The sequence below is a fragment of the Stegastes partitus genome, unplaced genomic scaffold (genome assembly GCF_000690725.1).
Source record: "Stegastes partitus isolate 25-593 unplaced genomic scaffold, Stegastes_partitus-1.0.2 Scaffold208, whole genome shotgun sequence".
Classification (NCBI taxonomy): Eukaryota; Metazoa; Chordata; class Actinopteri; family Pomacentridae; genus Stegastes; species Stegastes partitus.
Genome location: NW_007577939.1, coordinates 175674 through 200510, shown reverse-complemented (window position 1 = coordinate 200510; position 24837 = coordinate 175674). Strand labels below are relative to the sequence as shown.

The following is a 24837-nucleotide window of genomic DNA, read 5'->3' as shown; positions in this document are numbered from 1 at the left end:
AAAAAGAATTTAACAAATCTCTTCCTTATAACTTTTCTTTTTTAAAATCTGACCACAAGAGGGGGTAGTTTCCATGTTAGTCTCACTCACTTTCTGCCGGGGATTCTTTGGCCACAGCTCTCAAAGTATGCCAGCGCTGTACCAGGATCACACTGTTGTTAAGTTTGGGTCCCTGTGAAGATGAAAAGGCTGGAGGAAGATGAATGGTGTACAATGTTCTGCGAGCCAGTTCCTTTTACAGTACATAAAATGTGTGTTTTTTACCGCCTATGGTTTTTCCTTCCACTCCAGGGGTGAGCGTTCGTGTTCGGAGGCCGATGTTTGTGCCAGGGTGTGGTGGGCCCCATGAATTTGTCAACTCTGTGTCTTTTCTCTCATTTTCTCTCCGCTGTCATTCCTTTCTCCCCTCGTTCTGTTTCTCATTTATTATCTCCCTGCTCAATCACCCCCCTCTCCTCCTCTCTTGCTCGCTCACTGCCTCCTTTTCCTTTACTTTCTGTTCTCCCTCTTCCTTCTTTCATTCTCCCTTTCCTCTTCCCCTCCCCTCTTTTTCATCCCTCTCTCCTTTTTCCTCCTTCCCTCCCTCCTTCCCTCCCTCCTCCTCCTGCTCCCTCCCGCTCTCCTCCTTGCCTCGAAGGTCCCATGGGAGCCTTGTGGTTCGTCTGCTGGAAGGCATACCAACACCACCGCCGCCACCACTGGAACCTCTCTCTTTTCTCTCTCTTCGCCCTCTTCCTCGCTCACTTCTTTTTTTTCTCTTCCCTCTCCTCTCTCCCTTTTTTCCTCCTCTCTTTTTAATGTGGAAGTTTTGAGCAATTGCTGGCTGCTTCTGTGGCTTGGTGGGAATGGCATTTTTAGAAGAATGCCTCATGCTGTGGCTTTAACCCATTCCTGAGTCCCCCCCAATCACACACACACACTCTAACGCACCAACATAGGTGGATACAGGCGGTGTGTTTTGAATACTGTCGCGCACAATTCTACATCGTAAAACCCAGATGGAAGTGCGTGAACATGCGCGCAAAAAACAAGATGTCACTGGTAGATTTGCAAACCGATTATTTTAGCTGCTGTCCTGAATTTGCAGCAAGTATAAAGATCCTGTGCACAAGCATGGAACTATATCCACATTTAGCAGTAATCTTTATGTCTTCAATCCCAAAGAAGAATTTTGTGAGTCTAATGACAGCGTTTAACATGGACACCCATTCAGCATAGGGTTTTAACCTTCTAACATTTGCCATTTGTGCAACTATTCGGTCATAAACCAAAGACTTGTACAAACTTTTTGACCTAATGGTAGCTAAAAAGATCATTAAAGTTATTTTTATTCCTTCTGAGGGGGCATGACCATTTCATGGCGCTCTATCCAAAAGTGGTTGAAACATTTCACTCAAAACCACAAATGCCAGCCTCATGGTGGACCTTTAGGGAATGTCAGGGATCCCCAAAGTCATCAAAGTCCACTAGTTGCTGAGATATTTCAGTCTGGACAAAACTGGTGAACTAGCTGGCACTCAAGCTCTCCCTCAAGCCATCCCGCGAGTCTGACTAAAAATGTAATTTTACCAGCTGGAGCAGTTCAAAATGACTCACTTTTGTTGTTTTGATTTTCAGTTTTCGTTATATTTAAGGTGGTATTAAGCTTGCATCTTCTACCCTCTTGTTTCCTTCAGAGTGCTGGAACGTTCGGACACCAACAGAATGACCACCCAGAACATTGGCATCGTGTTCGGGCCGACGCTGATGCGCCCAGAGCGAGATAACGGCAACATGGCAGTGAATATGGTTTACCAGAACCAGGCGGTGGAGCTCATCCTCAGCGAGTTTGACCACATCTTCGGAACAAGAGGCCTCTCTTGATCTTTTCAGATGACGGGGGGGTGGAGGTGGGGGGGAGCCAGATCAGACGAAAGCACAAGTATTGCAGAATTTGTCCTCTTTGCCTGTTGACTCATATGGTGTAAAATGGATTTCACATCAAAAGATAATTACAGGATAAAAAGAACCAGGACAGAAAGCTGCTAATCATGACATCTGGCCTCCATATAAAGCCATGTTAAAACAATAATAGTAAAACAAGCCAATTTTAGCTGCAGTACTTGTGCCTTTGACTGCAGATGTAGAGCCCAGCCCCTGTATAGCTCGGTGCTGGGACAGACGCCTCCTTGTCACTTTTCCTTGATGTTTCAGGATAAATAAAAAGCTATAAAAGCGATAAATCTCATTCAGCCTGTTCAGATAGCTGCGTATTATTCAGTTCATTGATCAAGGAATGCGAGGAGGGATGTGTCTTAACGTAGCACTGAAACAAAACTTAGCAGAACCATCTCACTGTGAAAACACATGCACCAGCACCTCTGGCAACAAGGATGGACAGAACCCACCTGCAGCATTAGCATGGACAGACTGTAGGTTTTCAAATCAAGAAGGAAGCAAACTGGCTGTAAATGTGCCCACATCTTTACTGACATTAGACAGCGAGTTTGAGGGTTTATTCGAGAGAACTCTTAAGAGACAAAAGCATGATTTCAGTGATGGGATGAATGTGCCAACGGGGCAGCAAATGTACCTTTGTACCAAATAGTACATAGTAGTGTGTGGACCTTCAGATCTTCCCTTATTGTACAAATTTGAATCTTTCTCCTATTTTTATTAGTACAAATTCCTCATATTAAGTTAAAAATATTAAGTTGTAAATATGTGAAATACTGTCTTTGTCAATTAGTAGCACTTTGCATACAATGTGTAACCTAAGCATTCTATATTAGCCAAATTCAAACGGATATGTTTGCTTTGCAATGAACAATGTGTTGCTAAAATATGACTTGGACCTGATTGTTAATTCTCCTGCAATAAAAACATGTGAACAAAACCGATTTGATCTGCTTTATGGTGTTTGGTCAGGATACTGTCAGGTTGTTTGTGCCGAGCGATGGGTTGCGTGAGAGATAGTAGAAGCGTGTGGAGGTATTTGGGCCACGGAGACTCGGCGGGTGGAGACATCCCCTGTGATTGGTGCGAATGCTGCTTTTAATAACAGAACAAAAGGGGAACTGGAAATGCATATGTTTTAAAAATGTGGATTTTCCCCCCAAACCCTCTCAGTCTCTCACTCTGTGGCTTGGGTAATTTTCTATTGACTGTGGGTTTGGCAAAAGACAAAAAAGAGCAGAAAAGAGGCACTGCTGCTGGGGGGGCTCATGGATTCTGCAAAGTTTTTATTAGATGTATTTATTCATTTTTATGTTTGTATTATTTCAAGTCATGTGAGCTCGTTGTGAAGCACTAAAATTATGTGTAGCTGATTGATCTCGACTTGATCGTGCACTTTCAAGGACATCCTTAAATTTGATTAAATAGACAAACTTCGCTTGTTTATTTGGTTCAAATGCATGTCTGCACAGTCATCTATGTGTTTACTCCAACTAATATCAGAATTAATCGCGTATCCCGCAATCAATGGTGCAGTTTCTCTGGTTTATTGGTCTTTCGACAGCAGTGTCCCAGAGTTTCCTCACGTTATATTGGATGATCTTCCATCTATTGGATTATTTAAAGAAAATCTAAAGCACTGATCTACTCAATATTTCATCAAATATTTTTGCTGTATGTTTTGTTCTCTCTCCAAATTCTGAAACTAAAGGGACTTTCCTTTCAATAAAACCTCAGTGGCATTAAACAGCCTTAAACTGAGCTCTGTGATGTGTTGTTTTTTTTTCACTTTGGTATGACGGTGCTAATCACCCCTTAAAATTAGAATCAGTCCAGCAGAGACACAATCAAACACTCCTCCCTGCTAATCAGCAGTTTGTTGGCAGTAAAAGTCAGAATCTATTACTTCATCCTTTTATGTTCTTTTTTTTCTCTTTCATTCTTTTTTTCATTGACTTGATGGCATGTGACGTAAAGACGGCACTCAGACTATACATCAGCATTTGAAACAATGCAAAAGAGAACTTGTGCCTCTGTATAATTGCTTAAAATGTAACAAATGCAGCAGAAATACTGTAAACTTTTGGTAGAAATTAGCTCACAATGAGAGATTTCTGACACATGTACTGATGAAATGTAACAACCCAATAATAATTCAAAACCACTTTGCATCTGTAGGTGGTTATTTTGTTTGTTGCATCACTGAAACAAAATGGTTTTTGGTCTGTGTAAATTGTGGAAAGAAGACAATCATAAGGTCATAAAGTCTTTTCATCTGTAATACTTCTTTCATCCAAGCAACTCTCAAAACTATCCATATGTAAAGGAACCCCCTTGAAAAGTGTGCTATCAGATCTCTGGCATATTTTATATGAATTTGGTTCATCACTGACTATTTCTGTATCAACAATAGATTTCAGTGAAGTGTAGATATAAGATTAACTTGGCTTTTATTCCATTTTATTGGATTCAGATATGAACACTGCTTTAATATCGTTTAAGGTACATTTTTGGTGTTATCATCATTATTTTTTAGCTGTGTTGTAAATTTTCTGTTTATCTAACCAAAGGGAGAATTAAGGAACAGACACTCCTGGAATATAATAAGTTACAATGGTGCCTTGTTTTAAGAAGAACAGTTTTTCTACCCACCAGTGCAATTCAGCTGTATTCATTCTAAAGCCTGCTTGTTCTGTGACGCGGTTGTTACAGTGAACTGAAACCTAAAAATGCTCAGAATACACTCTGGCAGCTGGTTGCTCATGTATGTAAGCTGTTGCGAGGGATCTGACAGAGGTGGGTTTTACATCAAAACTACCTATAAGTCAAGGCAGCGCTCTAATAAAAGTCATTTTAGTCTCAGTCAAACTGCAAACCACCCAGGCTTTCATACACACCTCATAACATCACCAACTGTTGATGCTACAGTTGACTAAATGCTGCTGATGCATAGCCCCCAAAATGTATCTAACCTGCAAGGCAAGCTTTGTTAATGTTGCGGTTGGCTGATTGTTTACTCACTGTACCGTTACCCTAAAGCTCAAGTATCACATATCAGGGGAGCGGACACACACACACACACACACATACACACACATACACACACACACACACACACACACACACACACACACACAGGTTCACTAGAGAAAAGCAGGCACCTCTGATGAATCATCATGCAAATAGACCAGAGCCACAAAAAAACTCAGTGCAACAAAGCGGTTTGGAGATCTTGGTGGTGATGGAAACTGTTTAATGTGATGGGAAACTGAGTAGCCCATGCCCCAGCCCAGCTTCAAAATTGTCTCATGCAGACGACTTTGTTCACACTGAAAATTCAAAAGCATGATTTAAGGCCCTTTCTGATTTGAAATGACTCAATAATTCAACACATTTCTTAAAAAGCTGCAAAAAAGCTATTAGTCTGATTTTTTAATACAGAAATTTTCCACATTGAACTAACTCGTAGTTCCTTTATTTTCAGTTCCATAAACTCTGCATCATGAGATTATTTATTAGAACAAGATTAAACTGATTTCATTAGAAAAACAAATGACATACAAAGTTCAGTGACAACATATGTACATTTTTATTACAAATATCCTCAAACATGCAAAGAAATATATATAAAAAAAAGTGAATACAAAAGTTGCATGGGTGTAAAGAGGAAATAAAAACTGTACCTAATATTAAAAAAAAGTGTGCAGACGTTGAATGTAACATATTTTTTGCATATTCTTTGACCCAAAAATAACAGGTGAGGAACGATGCAAGTGAAGTGTGGCAGTTGGCATATCTTTGGTGTTAAACACACGCACGCACACACACATGCGCACACACACATATGCGTGCACACACACATCACACATACAAAGACACAGACATAGATCAAGAATGGTCTTTGGCACACAGCATGCATAAATGCTGCAAGCTTAGTCACACCTCATGCATCACCGTCTTATCTCATCGTACCAAGGCTTTTTTTCAGATTACTCACAGTACATCTGAGGCACTTTTCACATTGACTACACTGCAGTCAGAAAGAGGAAGTTAAAACCGATGTATGTGTCCTGAGTCTTGACCGTCTTGCCACACCTCAACAGACAAGCCCGAATGTGTGACACATTATTTTTCCGGGGTTGTGAAAATAGACTGTAGCACATGTAAATTAGTTCGAGAAATAGCAGACATTTTAGCATTAAATGAAATCAAGCAGCCCCATGTGATTAATACACAAATGGCGAGACAGTGCAAATCGTATTTGCTCCCCTTAAGGGAAAAACCCCCAAAGACTGACTTCATCTTTTGCCCGCTTTCAACCCATCCCATACACAAAATGCAGAAATGTCCGTCCCCAAGCAAGGCATGCAGTTAAAAAGGTGCAGTCCACCGCTTTTTGTTTAAAAAATAAATAAACAACCACCTTCCAGTTCTTCCTCTTTTCACTGCTCACTCTAAATATTAAACAGATTGCTAGTTAGTTAAAGCCACTGAGCACCATAGTTGACCTGAAGAGACAAGTTGGTTGTACCTTATGATTTCACAGCATAAATGACAAAAGTCCTGCAAAGATAACTTCTACCTTATATACTTAAGCACTCACTGGCTTTAGGACGAAGTGATAGCTGCATGTGCATTTTAACTGAAAACATTTTACAGTTATTTCTAACTCATATGACATTTGCACCAAATGATACCATATAATATTGAAAACGAAATGTTACGAGGAATAAATACACTAATAGCTAGGCATTTGGTGAATCTGTTGTTATGGCTGTTTCTGTAACCTTTAGCCTCTGGCCTTGATGGCGCATTAAATTAAGACAAGATGTATTTCCATCCTGCAAACATTTCCTGCAGGGCCTATGTACTGGTGTAAAATGTGAACAGTCAAAATGAAGCAAACAAAAAACAAAAAACAAAACTCTATTGAATCCTGCACATAAAAATAAAAAACAAAAACCTCTGTGTTTGTGTTGTGCAACAGGCAACAGCAGCAAGCATGTAAAACAGAGATATCTGTAATGTCACATCTGTATATGTGACATGAACTCAGATCTGTCAACCCAAATGTTTTAGCTGTCCTGGAAAACAACAAAAGCAAACAAACAAACAAAAAAACGAAACACTGTCGGTACATCAAGTCTATTTTACATGATAAAATACTGTCATTTGTATTGTCACATATATTTTGTTTGCATGGCTTCATCCACTTCAAGGTCATGAATCCTTTGGCAGTTCTGTGCATTGTTTCATGTTAAAATGAGTTGTTAAGGGGAAAAAAAAACAAAACTCAGGTGAGCTGGTATATATGTGAGGGAAAAAAGATCAAAAGTCGTAATACATACAGTATATGCATTGTAATGGCTTGTTAAAGTCATCTTAAGTTTTTATTCTGGGTAACTCTGTTATATCCAGGCTCAGTTCACATTTGTCCAAGTCTCCATTCTGGTCCTCAGTGTCTCGGTCCCAGATATGGCTCTCTGTATTGTCAATATGGTTTCCCACGTCATAACTGTTTCTCTCATGTTGCACTCCGTTCTCTCCTGTGGGTGATTCTTGGATGGGGCTTCCTCCCAGCTCCACCGCTGCCTCTGACAAACCTACATGTGCCTCTTCCATGTGGCCAACACTAACTCTTGCCTCCTCTTCCTCCTCCTCCTCTTTGAGGGCATCCGGACCTCCATCCAAACTGGAATCGCTGAGGAAGGAGTGGGGAGTTTGGGTGTCATCCATGGACAGAGGGGTGTCTTCGGCATGATGGCCCACGAGGTTGTTACCTGCTCCTGGGGTGAGTGGCATCTCCTCGTGCTCTTGGTCTGGATCTTGGTCTTTGCTGCAGTAGGCGTAGCGGTGGTTCATGTGCTGGGAGTAAGAGCCTGAATGAGAGAAGCGTTTGCCGCACTTGTCACATTGGTAGGGTTTCTCTCCAGAGTGCAGCCGGCTGTGTTCAATCAAATGGTGCTTGTGTTTGAAGGCCTTGTTGCAGATCTTGCACTCATGAGGACGCTTGCCTGTAATGAATACAGAAAAGTGGTTTCTATTATTCTATAAAAAGACTACGTATGAGTTTTTTAAAAATATATATATCAAAGGAACATTTACGACTCACCAAAATCCCTTTAAAAAGGTACGTTTGCTTTTTTACATAAACATTCTCAAAGGAGTTGTTTGACATTTTGGGAAATACACTCAGAAAGAAACATAAAGCTTCTGCCAGCAGGAAAAAACTGGAAACGTGGAAAGCCCAAGCCAGGCTCTGTCCAAAGGTAATAAAATCTGCCAACCAGCACCTCTAAAGCTCACATTAACACATTATAACTCATTTGTCAAAAACAACAAAGTGTAAAAACAATGTGCTGGACTATGTCTTTCCCGTGTGTACCCGACAGAACAGTCTGACACATAAGCCCACGTAAAACCACAATGTTTTATTTTTAGTCTTTAACCTTTATACAGATTAAATCAGCAGGATACAACATATTAATTATTGAGCTTTAGAAGAATTAGCAGGCGGATTTAGTTACTTTTGGATACAGTCATATCAGCTGTTTCTCTACTTCTGTCTTTGTGTTACTCTAAGCCAACCATCTGTTGGCTGTAGCTTCACATTTAGTGTATGGACATGAGAGCTGTCTCCTCATTTATCTGTCAGCAAGAAATTTAATATGAATATTTCACAAAACGTCAAACTATTTGAACTATTTTAAAGAATTGTATTGTAGCTATCTATAAACTGTAGGAAATGTCACATAACTACATGCAGACTCTGCGTGAGTTTCAGACCTGTGTGCTCGTATTTGTGTCGAAGCAGAGAGCTGCTCTTCTGGAAGGTTTTTTCACAGATGTCACAAGCATAAAGCCCCTCGTCTGTCTTCTTCAGTCTCTTCCTTCCCGGACCTCCTTCTCCCTCGAACCCTTCATCGATTAGAGAGAGGTAGTCCAGAGCACCACGGCTTAATGCCTCTCCCTGCAAGGAAAACATGACTGTAAAAGCAATATTTGTTGTATGCATTTTACTCCATGTTTTGTGATCTACACTAACTTGTGTATTTCTAAAGAAAAGCCTGTCTCACCATTAGACCTTGTCTGTCCTGGTAGATCTTTTTTAATGCAGTTTCTGCATCTGCCTCCATCATGTAAGCCATAGGAGAGAGAAACCCGGGGCTGTTAGCTGTCTGGCTAAATGGAATCGGTGAGATACCTTCATGCCCTGAAAGCCTGACACCAGACTGGCTGAAGATAGGAAACCCATTGTATAAGGAGGCTGGAAACACAGGAGCTCCAGCCCCGCTGAAAACTGGGTGCAAGGGGAGGTGTGAAGTCGGACTTGGTCTTCCAAGCTGTTGCGACCCAAGCTCCCTCCTCTCTCCCCTGGATGAGATGCCATTGACCGTTTGGTTCCTCCCCCCTTCGTCTGAGGGCTGCTTGGGCAGGGAGAGGTCTAGAGGTTCGTTTTGTACAGACCAGGGACTGCCGGTTTCTTTCTGGGGTGAGGAGAGCTCAGGAGGACAGCTGGTGAGGTCGAGGCAGGCGGGGGGACTGAACCCTGAGGAGGGAACTCTCCTTCTGCCTCGAGGTGATGACAGCTCAGGGGAATGGTGAATCATCTGACTCGGGCTGCCTTTCTCCTGGCTGGACCAGTACACTCGTGAAGACAGGGCATCATGGCGGGGCTGAGGGGGAGAGTGCACTGCAACTAAAAGCTGTTGCGGTACAGAGTGCCAGCTGGGCTTCTGTAATGGCGACTTGCTCCCAGAGAGGCCATTGGTAACTTCGCTCGGTTTGTTGTTCTCCAGTTGCAGAGCAGGTCTGGGGAAGAACAAAGGTGGTGAGGAGTGGTCTTTTCTGCGAAAACCCTCAGGCACCTCCACTGCTTCTCTGTTGACCTTGCAGAGGTAGCGCTCGTGCTGCAGGAGAACTGCTACGTTGGGAAAAAGCTGCGAGCACCAGCGACATGTCACCCCGAGGACATCTCTTTCTGCTTCCCTTGATCTCACTGCTTCTCTTCTCCTGTCGGGTGACATCTTCCTCTCAGGCCCTCCTCCATTGTGCATCCTCCTTTCCTCAACATCTCCTCCTTCTCTGTCCTTCTCCTCATCTTTCTTCACATCCTTGTGGAGCATCTCCTGCAGCATCTGCTCAAATTTGTTCCCAGAGTGGAGATAAGGCAACAGAGTAGTTCCTTTTAGGATACTGGCCCTCAGAGAGAGTTCTGCTGAGGGGTCCCAAAGCCTCGCCAGATCGGATGCACTGGGGAAGCTCGTGCTTTGGTTGAGGTCCTGCAGTGAAAGCTGATGAGGATCCACTTGTGCTCGACTCAGAAGCCTGGTATTGTCTTGGTTCTGTGAGGCCAACACAGAGCCCTTATCATTACTGGTTCTACCCCCGCCAGCAGAGGGAGACGTTGGAAATGAATGGTGGTACGAGCTTTGGCTATGTCCATTAAATGCCCCACTGGCTCCTGCTGTGTTTCCCCCTCCAAGCCCTCCACCACTAAGACACTTTTTGCTGCTTAAATGTGAGCTGTAGGAGCCAGAATGAGAGAAACGTTTCTTGCAGTTGGAGCACTCATACGGTTTCTCACCTAAAGGATGAGACACACAGAAGAGATTGGTGTAAAAAAGATGCCGAGAGTAAGTTCAAAATACCTTCTGGTGGGTGTGAACTTTTCACATTTTTTTATAATTCTCTTGTTATGCGATGAATTATTTTAACTTGTTTCCTGTCAACACATCAATTTGGGTATAATTTCAGACCATATAATTTACACAATAAGTAAGGGTTGGTGATACAGTGAAACAATAGCAAATTGATGGGTGAGTACAGCTGTTTTGATGTTATTTTGTCTCACCGCTGTGGATGCGAAGATGCTCTTTGAGGTGGTGTTTGTACTTGAAAGCTTTCCCACACTGCAGACATTTGAACTTCCTGGTCTCCATGCCTTGGTCCAAAGTGATGGCACTCTAGGAAGGCAGAACACTGTCATCAGTTTTCTACGACAACACATTTAGGGAGCAATTTCAGGGTGTGAAGAAGTATGGGTGTGTTTATCAACACAAAATGTGGCACATAAATCACCTTGAAACTCTAAATAAAATATCATGTAGTTATGTTTTTAAACACCTCATAGCAGACCTGACAGAGATTTTTCATTCAGTTTCTTTTTGTGGATATCTTACCTTGTCCTGCACTTGGTTGTGAAGTGCCAGGTGCCGCTCCATCTGTGACCTAAGGGTGGCAGTGTATCCACAGAGCGGACAGACCATGTGGCCCCCCTCCCTCTCCTGACAGTATTTGATGTGGTCCCTCAAAGAGGCTCCTCGTTGATAGACTCTGTGGCAAAATGGACAGGCCTGCTGGCTTCTGCCTGCATCTGGAGCCCAAAAAGAGGTGACACTTTAAACAGAGGGGTTACATTTTTACATTTTCATTAAATATGTCCATTTTCGAATTGGTTGTAAGGCCGTGGAAGTATCCCAGTATGAGATGAGCAGAACCCTTGCCAGCATATTACAGAGCTGCAGTACGTACAGAAAGGCACCTGCATTTAGACTAACTTTCCTCTTAAATATAGCTGTGGTAAACTATACTATATAAATACATGTATCACACAGGTTGTGTACTGAACTACAAAGATCACCTGAATAACTCATGAGCTCGAGAACTGCAGAAATTGATTCTAACTCTTAATCCACTTTTTATCAGTATACACAAAAGACTTATGTAGACAGCTTCCCTGAAAATACTGAACACTGACATTAATTAGTCATTTTATTTGTATAATAATAGATTGTATCATAAATAATGAAATAACACATAATTATATTGCATATTGAATATAGTTTTTTTTTAAACAAATTATGTTTATGTTGAAATATTTAGGCCAAAAAAGTAATTATATACAGCGCTTAACAAATTTATTAGACCTCCTGTCTAATTTGTTAAGCACTGTGTATATCTATATAGAACATGCACCATCATCAAGTGCTTTAATGCGCACTCAGCTCTCGATCTTTTACAATTTTGAACAGGAACGAGGAATTTCAAACTGAATTCACCTTTTTATACCCAAATTTGAGCCGGCTCACTGGGCTTCTCTGAACAGTCAGAAATTAATCAAGCATAACATTCAACCACGAAAACGAATTTTTCTGTTCAGGAATGCAAGTATAATTTGACACCTCAATCAAGAAATAATAATATGCTTTAGTAATTTTTCTGTTTTTTTTTTTGTAAAATAGTAAATTTGAAAATATATGGATAGCAATAATAAGTATATTCTAGCATTAAAAACATTATTTCGGTTAAAGAGCTTCAACATACTATTAGAGATTATTACAGAAACATAAAAAAATATATTGGTAATTACCAGTGCCGTTAATTTAGGGCAGCTCTGATATAAACCTTACAGGTCTAATACTGGTCTAATACATTTGTTAAGCACTGTATAATAAAAACATGATAAATTTAATATAAAATACTGAAGAACAATGACAAATATTTAAACTGTGCATGCATGAATTGTCTTTACAATGCCCTGATACAGAGTCTTTGTTAAACCATCAGCAGTCGACAAGCTGATAGGTGAAAAACCGCTGTTTCGTTTTTTCATTTTCTCAGAAGGGCATTAGCATATCAAATCTGATAAGCGCATTATCACTGCTGTTGATAGTCAGCTTGCAGCTGAACAGTCATCACAAATAACAACACACTGCCTGGTTCAACAGTAACCGTCCACTGACATGATCACATTTGCTGATTTTCCTATTCACGGCTACCTGTTCCCTCAGGTGAGCAGTGCTGAGCTCCTGGTGACCAGATGGCAGGAGGCAGCTCATCATGCCGACTGCTGGGGTGGTACGCAGCCGCCGAGCCGTTGTGGTTAAGGTGGTCCAAGAGACTTGCTGAGGTAGAGGCCTTCCTCAACTGGGCCAAGAATTCATAGTGGGCTAGGTCCTCCAAAGCATTCTGGGAGTGTGAGCTCTTACCTGGGGGACAGAGAAATAGAAATAGAGAAGATGAAACACAGATAAATCAAAATATGTGTATTTTCTACACTTCTACACTTGCAAAAAAAAACATGCACAGTACTGATAGATGCACACACTCTGCATTTGGCACAAAAATAGTAGCACTGCCGCAAGGATGTGGTGAAAATGATAACATAAAAGCAGTTTGAAGAGAATGTGTACCATAAAAATATTACAAACTACGCAAAAGAGTCTGTTTTTTGCTTGTTCTTATTATTAGGCAACACACATTGAAGACGTAAATTGAGAGATTCATTGCTTTGCGACTTTTACCACATTTGGCTTATCCTAAAGCCCTTTGAAATTAAGCATTTAACGTGATGATCTGCATTTTTATCAGTCGGTGCATCATTCTCACTCATTCTTGACTACAGTCATTTTTTTCATCAACTATTTGTTAAGTTAAATTATTAAGTAATCATTTGCTCTATGCCTTTGCGCGCAACTGAGTCTAATGGGACTAAATTGGTTACGTAAAGACTGACAGATAAAACAATAAATTCAGGGAAGTAGTCGGCCAGATATGAAACAAGATTTAAGAGTTCTCTCTTGTTTGTGCCCTTGACTGCAGTGACAGGCAGACAGAGAGAGAAAAAGCCACAGACGTATGTGAAGAAGAGAGGGCGCCTCCTATCACAACTTAAGCCAATCAGCTCTGCTTACAGCTACTTTGAGGAAGATTTTTCAAATGTTTGCAGATGTTGGCATATTTTGAGCTGTTTTTTTATGTGGTGAAGGGAAGAGCCTGTGTGGTTGAATGTTGTAAAAACTCAGCTTTGCCTTCATCAGGCAAGGCCAAATCACATGAGGCGAGGGAGCTAAGTGATTGTTAGTAGGCAAGCCGCGTGAGCCTTTGATCTCTCCTAAATAAAAGGGAAAGCCTCACGTCGCGCAGTGCTGATTTCAGTACCGTAACGTCACCTCTTTGATGCATGGAAATATTGTGACATTGTGTGGGATGAGTTCTTTTGTCATGCTTTCAGAAGGCTGCCTTTTCAAAGAGAAGAGCGAGAAAAAGGAACAGCTTGTAGGGAAGGCATGGTTTCACAAGGAGCTGATATGAAGGTGTATCTAGAGGGCCCTGAGAGGCATCATGAGGCTGGCGATGTCTTGCATCAGAAAAACACTACAAACTTGTTTACACATACCATAGTGTCACACAGCTGTCTGTTTTATATTTATGCATGTATCACATTTTACCTACATAATGCTTTCCTGCGGTTTTAGCCAGGCTTTGTCTTTTGGAAACAAATGCAGGAAGGTTTTATAGTACAGAAAATAACGGCTTAACTTAAAATAGCTAAAGGTTTACAGTTTTTCTAACAGCTGTACTTCAGTTTGCAACTTACAGTACATCCTCAGTGGTTCCTGCTCTCCCTCCCTATCAGTGGATGCGTAGGTGGCGTCCTCAGCAGCCTTGGCCTCCGACTCCACCTGGCCCCAGCAGTTCCTGCTGCCAGGGCTGAGGCTGTGCGGCCGCGTGGGCTGAGCAGGGCTGCCGGGCTCCTCTGTCCCCTCGCTGGGTGTCAGGCTCGTCTTGTCCAGGCTCTCCTGGAAGTCCTGGGGCTCCACGCTCCACAAACCCACCTCATCCTCCCCCTCAGACCCCAATGAACTCACTTGCTCAGCATCCACTGCGAGAAGAAACAGAAACAGACAAACGTTGAGGGCAGACTGGAAACTACTGGCTCAGGCTAAAGAGTCATTTTAAAATACCTTTTATGCACAAAATGCTGATTAAACGTGTGGGATTTTGAGGTGTCATGTTGTATTTTCAGCTTAAATTGCACGTATTATGAATGTGCATCTTTACTCTATGTTTGAACTAAGATGTTTTTTTTATTGTATATATCAATGAATATATAATTTTAACATCACTCAAAATGCATTCACACATGTTTCTTATCATTTTGTACAGCATTTAGTGGCATGAGCTATAGATTAAAACCAATGCAAACCAGAGACAACAGCACACAATAAAATATGAAATATGTGAGGAACTGAAACCAACAGGGAAAAAACTGTCCGCTAGAAATTCAAAAATGTTTTGTAAAATCTATAAATAAAAAAGGAGTTAAAAAAAAAAGCCATTGTGTTATTATTTTAGTTTTGCTATATTTCTTTTTTAGCGTTGTCGCTCTGTAAGAGGAATGCAGTTTTCTTTATGTGAAACTGTTTCTCATCTGTGTTTCTCATCATGAACTATTTCATATGGTTTTGTGTGGCTTGATGTTGGAATTATGATCAATACAAACACAACAAATTTTTGAACAATTTCCAAGAAGGATGGTTTTACTCTGACGGTGCTGAGAGTAAAGTGTGGCTTTCATTTTGAAACTGACTGAAAAAAAATCATGGCTTTTTCTTCTAATAGGTACATAACAAATATGTATCTAGTTAAGGTGATGATTTAAAAAATACAGACTTCAAACAAATAAAATACAGCTGGTTTGAATGTGTGTGTTAATCATTGTAATTAAAGGATTTTTAAGTATTAGATTTAAAGTTTCTTTTCTTTTTTGACACTTTGAACTAGATCTGTTTAACTTGCTGTTAAAGAACACAATTTGTGCGGCTGCACATGTATAGTATATCACACATTATGACAATGGAGCAGGAATGTAGTGCAGCAGTAAGAAGAAAAGGCACATAACATATTGTAATTTAAAAATGTACCCTCTGTGCCCAGACTGTAACAACGCTGGAAAGGCGCATTACTTTTTCCCATGGCAAAGACAATAAATGACAATCACAAACACATGCCTGGGATTTCAGCTGTAGGCTCTTATTTCCAAGGCTTTTTCTGAGGATGCTCTGTTTTCCCCTCGCTGATTGGCAATATCTAATCACGACCAAGTAATGACCATTTAAGAACACGAACAGATCCTTTGAAATGTGTCATCAGAGAAAGCCAAACCATTGTCGAGGGGGGGACTACGAACTGTGCCAACATACAGAGGGCTATATCTTCTCTTTTTTTTTGGATTGTTGTGAAATAAGGTTTCTGATTAGTGCATTGTCTGAATAAAGTCACAGTACAATATTGCCTTGCTTCTTATTAGTTTCAAATACTTTCCTTCTAGCCTTGTGTGTTCCTGTTTTCACCAGGTCAGCGAGACAAAAAGGTTTTACAGCTTATTAAATTGAAGAAAACATAAATTTTATTCATTAAAATGTCAAAACAACACTCAGTCACTCTTGTCAGATTTTCATTTTTGTTTGAGCCGTTCCAGCTACACCCTCGCTGCCTGGCGGACACAATAATTGATGAGGACTTCGCTTTCAACTCATCTGCACATCCACTTACAACCCACAAAAAGCCAGTGACTGTACGCCACAAGAGATATAATAGAAACTATCTCATCATCTTTACATCCAGAAGACACAAACAGACACAGATAACACATAGTCACATTGTTACCGAAAGTGCAAAATGGGGGGCTCAGTGTGGCAGAGGGGGCGGCCCACAATCACAAACACCTAAAATGCTTGCGAGTCACAATTTACACACATCCTCCTGATTAATATGTATAGTTAATCACCAAAACTAACACCTACATGTGTATCTGTTTGCATCAGCAAGTTGTATGTCCTGCCCCGGCTTCATTGCACCCCTGTTTAAAGTGCACTTGTGCAAAATTGTGATTCACCCGGGGCTAGTCACCCATTACGTGCTTTATACAGTGCTGCTCTACAAACATAGGGCAGGAATGAGTTGCTCTTATGGGGGATGAAATTGGTCATCAAATGTGCTTTACTGCAGCGGGCAGCTATGAAGTTATGTGATGCAGTTGAGGTCGAGCTATCGTCCCTGCAGGAGATTCCTTGGATGATAGGACATACCGCTGGGACGAAAAACAGGGAAATCTGGTCCAGATTAGCATCAAATTGGCTCTAATTTTCTCTCTCATGACAGTGAGTGACACTGAGTCTACATGTGCTGTCATTAAAGCCCACCGAGCTGGAATGGCTTTCATTATCTGGCCTGTTGATTTATTTATTTGGATAGCGATTGCATCCTTCAAATAGGCCCTTTTTTCTGCAGGAGCAGGACGGTTTTATCTCTGAACAGTGAAAGAGTTTAGGGATTGCCTGCATGTGAAGGTACAGATGAGGTTAAGACTGAAGAATTCATGCAAAGTTTCAGAAAAGTTTGTGGACAGACAGCGAACATTAAACAACACACGACACAGCAGAGTAGAAAACAGCACAGCCGCTGTTGTGCATGCAGTGTAGTGTGCGTGGGAAGACTGTGACTCATACCCAGAGAGCACTAACCAAACTGTGCTGCATCATGCTTGACAATGTCGATCACTCAGTCTTCTGGGGACTGTTTCTGATAGTTTGACAACAACAGTGTGTTCAGATCAAACACTGCAGCAATATTATAATGTGTATGCCGCTTCCCCTGCCTGACAGTGACGGAATATCTGAAAGATTGATGGTGTGCCTGCCAGAAACAAGTCTGCATTTTAGCTTGGGACACCAGTCAGAAGTTTTAGCCTGTGAATACACGGAGCTGTTCTTGTTTTCTGGGGACGTGCAATCCACCTTAAATCTGATCTGAAACCTTAAAACCGACGACCTGCCGTGGCTGGTTTATTATTTACATGGTTGAGTCAGTTTCCTAAAGACAAGAGGACAGACGGACTTTACACAAACACAATAAAAAAATAAAACCGCAACAAAAACCAAAAAGAATCTGACATATATAGAAAAAAAAAACTTCTCTTTTTGCACAAGCTCACAGCAGTGCAGATACGGTTTCAGCGCTGGTCTAATTCGGCACTGTTTATATACCAGAGGGCATCTACTGTACAGCAACACGCCAAACTGCAGTTTATTTTACGATGAACACATGTGATCCGGTATTGGCTCAGTAATTATGTGGCTAAATGGTAAGCACGCAATAATTACCTTGAAATTACCTTGTTTGTTTCTTTTGGTTTTAAATGGCAACAAACAAGGCCAGGCCCAATTTACCACACCATGTACCACACAATGTAACCCGTTTGGTTGATTTTTTTTTCATTTACAATTCAAAACTGCTACATCAAAGTCAGAACAACAATGATAGAATGTTGTCAGTCATATTTATCTCCCTCATATGGAATTACAACACCCAGCAGATAACCGCAAACAATAATAATACATTTCTCAAGAAAATATTAGCTTGAAACATGAGCCATCACAAATACACTTTTAATACTGAAATTAAAAACACTTTTTCGCAATTTTGCTAAGAACACAAAGGGGTTCTTTGTGTCTTAATTTAATATGATCATGTGCAGATGAACTGGAGTTTTTGTGATATATATATATATATAGGGGGGGGATCATTCTACATATATTATATGCCCTGAAATATAAAGAGAAATTCAATCAAACTGATACTTTACAGATCAACATTTAGCCCTAAAGTGTAAATATATTTAATAATTTTTTTTTCCAGGCTGCAACATTTTTTTTTAAATGTCTATTTTAAAAAATTTATATCAAATCACTTTTCAGCTTCATAAAATGTTTCAGCCACCCCAAAAAAATAGGATCCATGTGTTACTTCATTTGACAAAAAGCAAGCCAGTTTGATAAGACACAAGCATGTGGTGCACAATGTGCTACATTACTGCAACATCTGATGCATTTCATGCAGTACAACATGTCGGTGGTAAAACTGTCAGAAACAGGCAAAGAATTACTCTATTTGAATATACTGAGCCATCATTAAAAATTTGCAACAGAAATCCCTTCGATATTATCAAAAAATAGAGTTTTAAATATTATTTTAAATATATTTGGTCTTCTGGTCTAGTTAATGCTCATTGTGTTCAGTGTTTAATAAAGGCTTCTTCCATGCTGGTAGAACTGCTGGTTTCACAGGTGTCAGAAGAAACTCAACACTTGCTATTTTGAACTCAATAAATTACCACATAAGGGTCATGGACGCCCACATGCTGAACAAAAAGCAAGAGCAGGAAGACATGTGCAATGCTGTTTTACAGTACCTATGAGAGCAGCTCAGAGACGAGGTAGATCCATATTCATTTGTAGAGTGCCCTCGCATCAACAACGATTAGCTCCCTTTAAATACATCGTAGAAATCAAACATGCCATTTAAAAAAATCTCACTGTGGCAGCTCTCCTATTCATACCTGCTGTGTGACATTCGTACAATGAGTCAGGGGAGGACCGCAACCAAGAACAAACGCCTCCCACCTGATCTCCTTCATCTTAGCAGCAACTCACACTCTCTGTGTCTCAGCGTGATAGTTCCTTCTGATTTTGGCACTTTGGCCTGCTCTGGTTTGGTTTCATCTGCATTAACAACACTGAGAGTGAAAAAGCACACTGATGCCAGTAATGTTTTATCTACATGTGTTCTGGCATCAAATACATAGTAAAAATCCCCAGGACATTATCTGTAACAAGGAAAACAAAATGTTGTCATTTTTTAAAAACTTTGTAAGACTGTATTTTACATGAGTAATATGTGAATGTATTTATCAATCAGTAAAATTGGGGATGAATTTTCCTCTTAGTGAGGTTGAGTCATTTTCAAATGCAACTTTTAATTCCTGATTTTTCTGAACACTTTACAGATCATATCATGGATGCTGACAGCAAATTGAGAATTAAATGTGCTAAATTAAATGTTAACCAATAGGAATGGTGGTAATATGATGTTTTGCTGCACTTTTACTGCATTTCTGTGGCAAGTGAAAAGGAAGTGAAAACATTTTTGTCTAATGATGGTGAAAATAACCACCAACACATTGAAGTTTTAGTTCAACTGACTGCAGTTGTTTCTTAACTGGTTGGCACTGGGCCATACACATAAACAAAAAGTTGCAAATAGCTTCTGGCAAGAATAAATGAGACTGAAAGTGTGACACGGTGATGGGGATTGTAAAGGTCATATCAGTGAGGAGGAAGAGATGCTGAAATATGATGTGTAGTGCGGTGTGTGATTTTGCATTCTTGCAGTGTGTTTTGTATACAGCATTGTGGTGTATAAAGAAAGGGGGTGGCAATAGTGAGACAAAGGTGCACAGACACCGGTGCATAAAGAATGCTGCACAGAGCACAAACTACGCTAAGAGCAAAGGGAGAAAGAAAAGTGAAGTGCAAGAGAGAGATAAGAAAGGAGTGAGGAATCTGAGAAGAAAAGGAGAGAAATACGCAGAAAGCAACATTGTCAAACTGTCCCTGACACGAATCCTCTGACTGATGTCGAACTGTGAAAAACACGTTACAGAGGGAAATTCCCTTAACACACACTCACATACACACCCACAAACTAGGGTATAGAGAAATGCAGAAAAACAAACAAACATGACTTGTGGGCAAAAATGGGGAGCAAGACCAGCTAGCTGGAGCAGAGGACTACCATCTGATCAAACAGCAAAGAAATACATGACAATAAGCGTGTGTGTGTGTGTGTGTGTTTGTGCGTGTGTGCGCGCAAAGCTCCAAGAATATCTGAACTGCAGCCAGAGATAGAAAAGTGGGAACCCGTGTGGTGCCACAGCAGCAAAGTCACGGCTCTGTGCCTTCAGATGTCCCGCTCATTAGGAGACACCACCCTGTCAGAGCATTTAAACCACCACCACAGAATGTGCAGCCGAGGGGCGACATCTGCACTTTAAGAAGACACAGAGGCGCGCAAAACAATCAGCGCAAGAAATAAACACCAGGCTAATTCCTTCATATTGATTAAGTCCCTGCAAAGAGACAGTCCCAGCAACAATTCTGCACATTACGCAGTGATCTTTAACAACAAAGACACCATATTGAAACTATTTCGCCTTTGTTCGGTGTGGCTTTTAATGATTCGGCTCAATTAGGGCCCTTGTGACACAAAAACAGAATCCCTTTTGGCATTTTATTAGCTACAAAGCCACCGAGCCTTTCACTGATACTCACAAAGTTGATTTGTCAACGAGTTACACTTTTAGTGTGAGTGCGCTGGTGTTAGTTTCATTATTCACATATGAGCGCTCAGTGCGATTTCAGAGGACGCTTGGCAAATCAAAGTACAGCCCCCTGAAAGATGGCGACTCTAACATCGTGTGGTGTTGTGTGCAGCTTCTATGGCCGTTCTAAGAGGGCCGAGGCATTTGAAAATTGATTGATATCAGTATTACTGATCTGTTATTCTCTATCTGCATGTCACATCAGTGCACCCGACAGTGAACCACATATGCTCAGTGGAAACCTGCTGTGATGTGACTTCAAAAGGTCAACAGACTCAACTAACAGCAAACAAGCTCTAGTAATGTACAGCAAACCCACCAGACAAACGGTTAACAAAGCTATAACTTACTGTACAATCTGTGGGTTGCAGTAGAAGCTATTCTACCTCGTGATGAAACTGAAGGGATAACAGCTTGTCTGCTTCTGTCTTCATCTTTCTCCTTCTCGACTAAATTTGTTTTTTGCTTCTGATATATCGAACCTCCTCCCACTCACTTTACCCGTGTGCATCTTTGCTTAGCTTTAGCACACTCTAAATAACTTTAAGCACATGTGAACTGACTTAATGAATTTTTATGTTTTAAATAGTTTCACTGGTGACACGTGTGATTTCTAACCATGCGAATTGAACAGAATTTAAAACATTTCAGTGCTGGAGCCAAAGTTGCCACGATAGAGTATTAAACACACAGCCAGCATCTTCTGTTCAACAGTGTCTGTGTTTGTTTAGAGACGAAATAAAAGAAGTGAGAAAGAATAGGGGACAGAACAAGGCGTCTGAACAGCTTGTTGCCTTCACCAGTTGCTACACCACAAAGGTGCGTATACGTGCCGGTGAAACAGTGATAAAACTGTGACTCACTTGAAGGTAAAATACGAGAGGCAGTGTGAAGAAGGAGAAAACATCCCCTCATGCTGATTCCCACCCCAGCAATGTATTCTTAGATTGTGGTGAGTCAACTCGAGACATCCATGATATATTTTTGTAGCCTATAATGATGTTAACTGATGTTGAGAACAGAGCTGACAGCTGACTCAAGAGGAAATTTAAATGAAAATGAAGTTTTTCTCACAGGTACAGTTTCAAGAGGGAAGGATAATTAGGTTATCATTCAGCAAAATCAACTCTCATCTTGTCACTGACTGACACATTTGACAAATGCTTTGTCTTACACATGCAGTTTTCCTACCAAGAGACGCAAAGTGGGTGCTAAAAATAACACAAAAGGCCTACTGCTCCGTGACTGTTAACTGCTTATCAAACAGAATCATCAATTTGTCTGCAAAAAAACGTAGCAATCAGTTTTTCTCTTTGCAAAAATGAGGCAAGGTGTGAGTGAAGAGGTGTGCAAAAAGCCTTTGTGGTTGCCTGTCTTCTTCCTCCAGGGGTTTCCTGTATGCTGCTGCCTGCATGTTTGCCACCATGTTTACCTGTCCTGTCGACCACCACAGTGACATTTTTGTAACAGCTGCTACCTTGAATGGCACCGACCTTTACCTTCAAAGCAAGCCCATGTGCATTCATGCATGAGTGTCACTTTTGAACTTCATGGACAGCTTGCAACACTTAAATGTGAAGAATTAAAATTTCTGCTGTTAGAACTTACAAGGATATATATTCAGTTTTTGTTTTTGTTTTTATATTAAAATATATATGTATTTTTAAAATTTAATAATAGGATCAAGAGCAAAATATACAGTTTTATCCAGAACACTGACTCTTCTTACTACATCTGATTGCATTCATTGTCACTGTCCTCATTAAACAGCTATAATAAATTCTTGCACAAAACGCAATTTCCACTCACCAAAGTTAAAATAAGACACACTGCCAGCATCATTCTGGACTTCCCTACTATGTCATGCTGAATTGTGTTGTTTGAGTCATTTAATGTGTCAGTGACTCACCAGTAGTGACAAATTGACTTAACAACTGTATGCATACTGTGCAAGAGTTTGTGTACACATATGAATAAGGGTCTGCTGCCATATTTAAGCATGGTGTCAGTGCCATCGCGCCCCGTGTGCATCTGGTGCAATGCAAGCACGCCTAGCACTGGTGAGAAAGGTTAGTTCGGTTTGAGGAACACGTTATTTGGAGTTGGCCCTCGGCCTCCTCCTGTGGCCCGCACTGGTTTCCGTGTACCGAGGGATCTGTGCTGGAATGCAGTAACGGTCACAGAGGGACCCACGCACTCACCACATTGTGAATCAAAACCCAAACTCCACTTCATTAGGCTCCTGTCATTGCAAAGACTCTCACACCACTCTATAAATACCCCTGTCTCCCCCCTCCAAATTTGTTTTCCCTCTTTTTTTTTACACATGAAAATGCTCAGGGACCGTTCCAGCCTTCTGATGTGGCTCTTTATTTTGTACGTTGGCGCAAGAAACCACACAATAGTGGCTCCTTTTGAATATTAAAACATTCTCTGACAGGGTACAAAGGTTCTGAAGTTTTTTAATAGGGTATACGCTAAATAAAACTTCTCTTTGAGCTTAACAGTAATGCAATGTGGGATTTGGTTGGTTCAACTCAAGCTGAAACTTTCAGTTACTTAGTACAGGGGATTTGTTTTGAGGTTGAAACAAATATGACTGGTGTCCCGCTGACTTTACTTCAAACACATATAGGATCTGTTATAGGTGCTTTGCATGGTGCAGTGATCTTGAAAAGGACAGCTATTGTTTTAAATGCAAAAATGCTTTAATCTTACTGCTCGGAGCAGATTTAAAACACAAGATACAAGAATTCTGAGGAACCCACATTGAGATATAAAAGATCAGAGCAGACCACACGAAGGTATTCATCACACATTTAGGCCCACAAACACAATAAACTGCTCCTACAGCTGACAATATTCATAACTTTGCTTCTTCAAGCATAACTTTAATAAAATGTTTAAATACTTTCCTTTATATTAATACATTTTGTTGAGACATTTCTTAGACACAAACCTGGAATTGAGCTCTGGTCTGGTGAACATACAGATGTGGCGCCATCCTCTGGCCCACTTTGACATTACACCCCACCCCTAAATGAGAGATGATGATACACCGAAACATTTCAAGTGACCACATGTGACCTCGAAGTCTTTGAAACATAGAAAACATGCCTTTCCAATGTGTCACTGTGCTTTTATTTTCTTTGTCTTTCTCTCAATTGTTCCTCACATGCCTGCACGCCCAATCTACACTCTGTTCGTCTGTCTCTCCACTTCCCTTTTGTCACTTTTTCTGTCCTTTGAGCATGCACACATTAATGAAAGCAGGCAAAACACACACACACACACACACACACACACATGCACTATTAAAGTGGTCTTCTTGTGGTTATGCAGCTCTCATTAGAAAGACGTATGAATCATGCTGCGTATTAATTTACACACATCCACATATTACTTAGCTTGATGTATGCGTTGAGGGTGTGCACGCAAAAGCCTAAAACCAACGCCTTGAAAAAGAAACTAATTAAAGTCACAGAGAAAAAATGCAAAGGCAGCAGAACCGCACGAGAAAGTGTGTGCATGTCATTACTGACCTGGCCCATGTTGAAGTAAAAAAAAAAAAACAAGTGGAGAGAGAAAGAAAGAGAAAGAGAGAGGGAGAGTGTGTAAAACCTCAACCAGTGAAATAATGTATATAAAAAAGACTCAACAAGAAAAACGTTTAAAAAGCAAACTTGGGGAGTTTAAGAGGATCTTTGATGTGTATCAGAAGAGGAAAGCAGCCTTTGCGACTGGGACGACAGTAATTTTAAGTCAAAGCAGAAGGCTGGCTGACTGGCTGCCTTACTGGCTGGCTGGCTGACTGCCTGGCTGACTGACTGTGGTCTTTGATGGCGCTGGCTGTTTGAAGTGGTTTTCGGGGGATGGGAGCAGCGTGTGGTGTCAGT

General features: G+C 40.8%; 2 protein-coding genes across 4 annotated transcripts in view; one reads left to right on the top strand and one right to left on the bottom strand.

Moving 5' to 3' along the window:
• The window catches only part of arhgap9 (Rho GTPase activating protein 9), a 44540-nt gene extending 41661 nt beyond the window's left edge, over window positions 1-2879 (top strand). For all 3 annotated transcript variants that reach the window (XM_008280729.1, XM_008280730.1, XM_008280728.1), the window contains one exon: window positions 1677-2879. In XM_008280729.1, the coding sequence (XP_008278951.1) occupies window positions 1677-1863 (187 nt within the window). In that variant the 3' untranslated portion in view covers window positions 1864-2879. The remainder of the gene's footprint in view (window positions 1-1676) is intronic.
• A 2688-nt stretch (window positions 2880-5567) lies between these two features.
• The window catches only part of LOC103356543 (zinc finger E-box-binding homeobox 2), a 28983-nt gene continuing 9713 nt past the window's right edge, over window positions 5568-24837 (bottom strand). Inside the window, exons 2-8 of the mRNA XM_008280727.1 lie at window positions 14318-14602; window positions 12717-12926; window positions 11118-11311; window positions 10790-10901; window positions 9012-10522; window positions 8722-8905; window positions 5568-7949 (exon numbers count right to left, since the gene is read on the bottom strand). Coding sequence (XP_008278949.1) covers window positions 7318-7949; window positions 8722-8905; window positions 9012-10522; window positions 10790-10901; window positions 11118-11311; window positions 12717-12926; window positions 14318-14602 — 3128 coding nt within the window. The 3' untranslated portion in view covers window positions 5568-7317. The remainder of the gene's footprint in view (window positions 7950-8721; window positions 8906-9011; window positions 10523-10789; window positions 10902-11117; window positions 11312-12716; window positions 12927-14317; window positions 14603-24837) is intronic.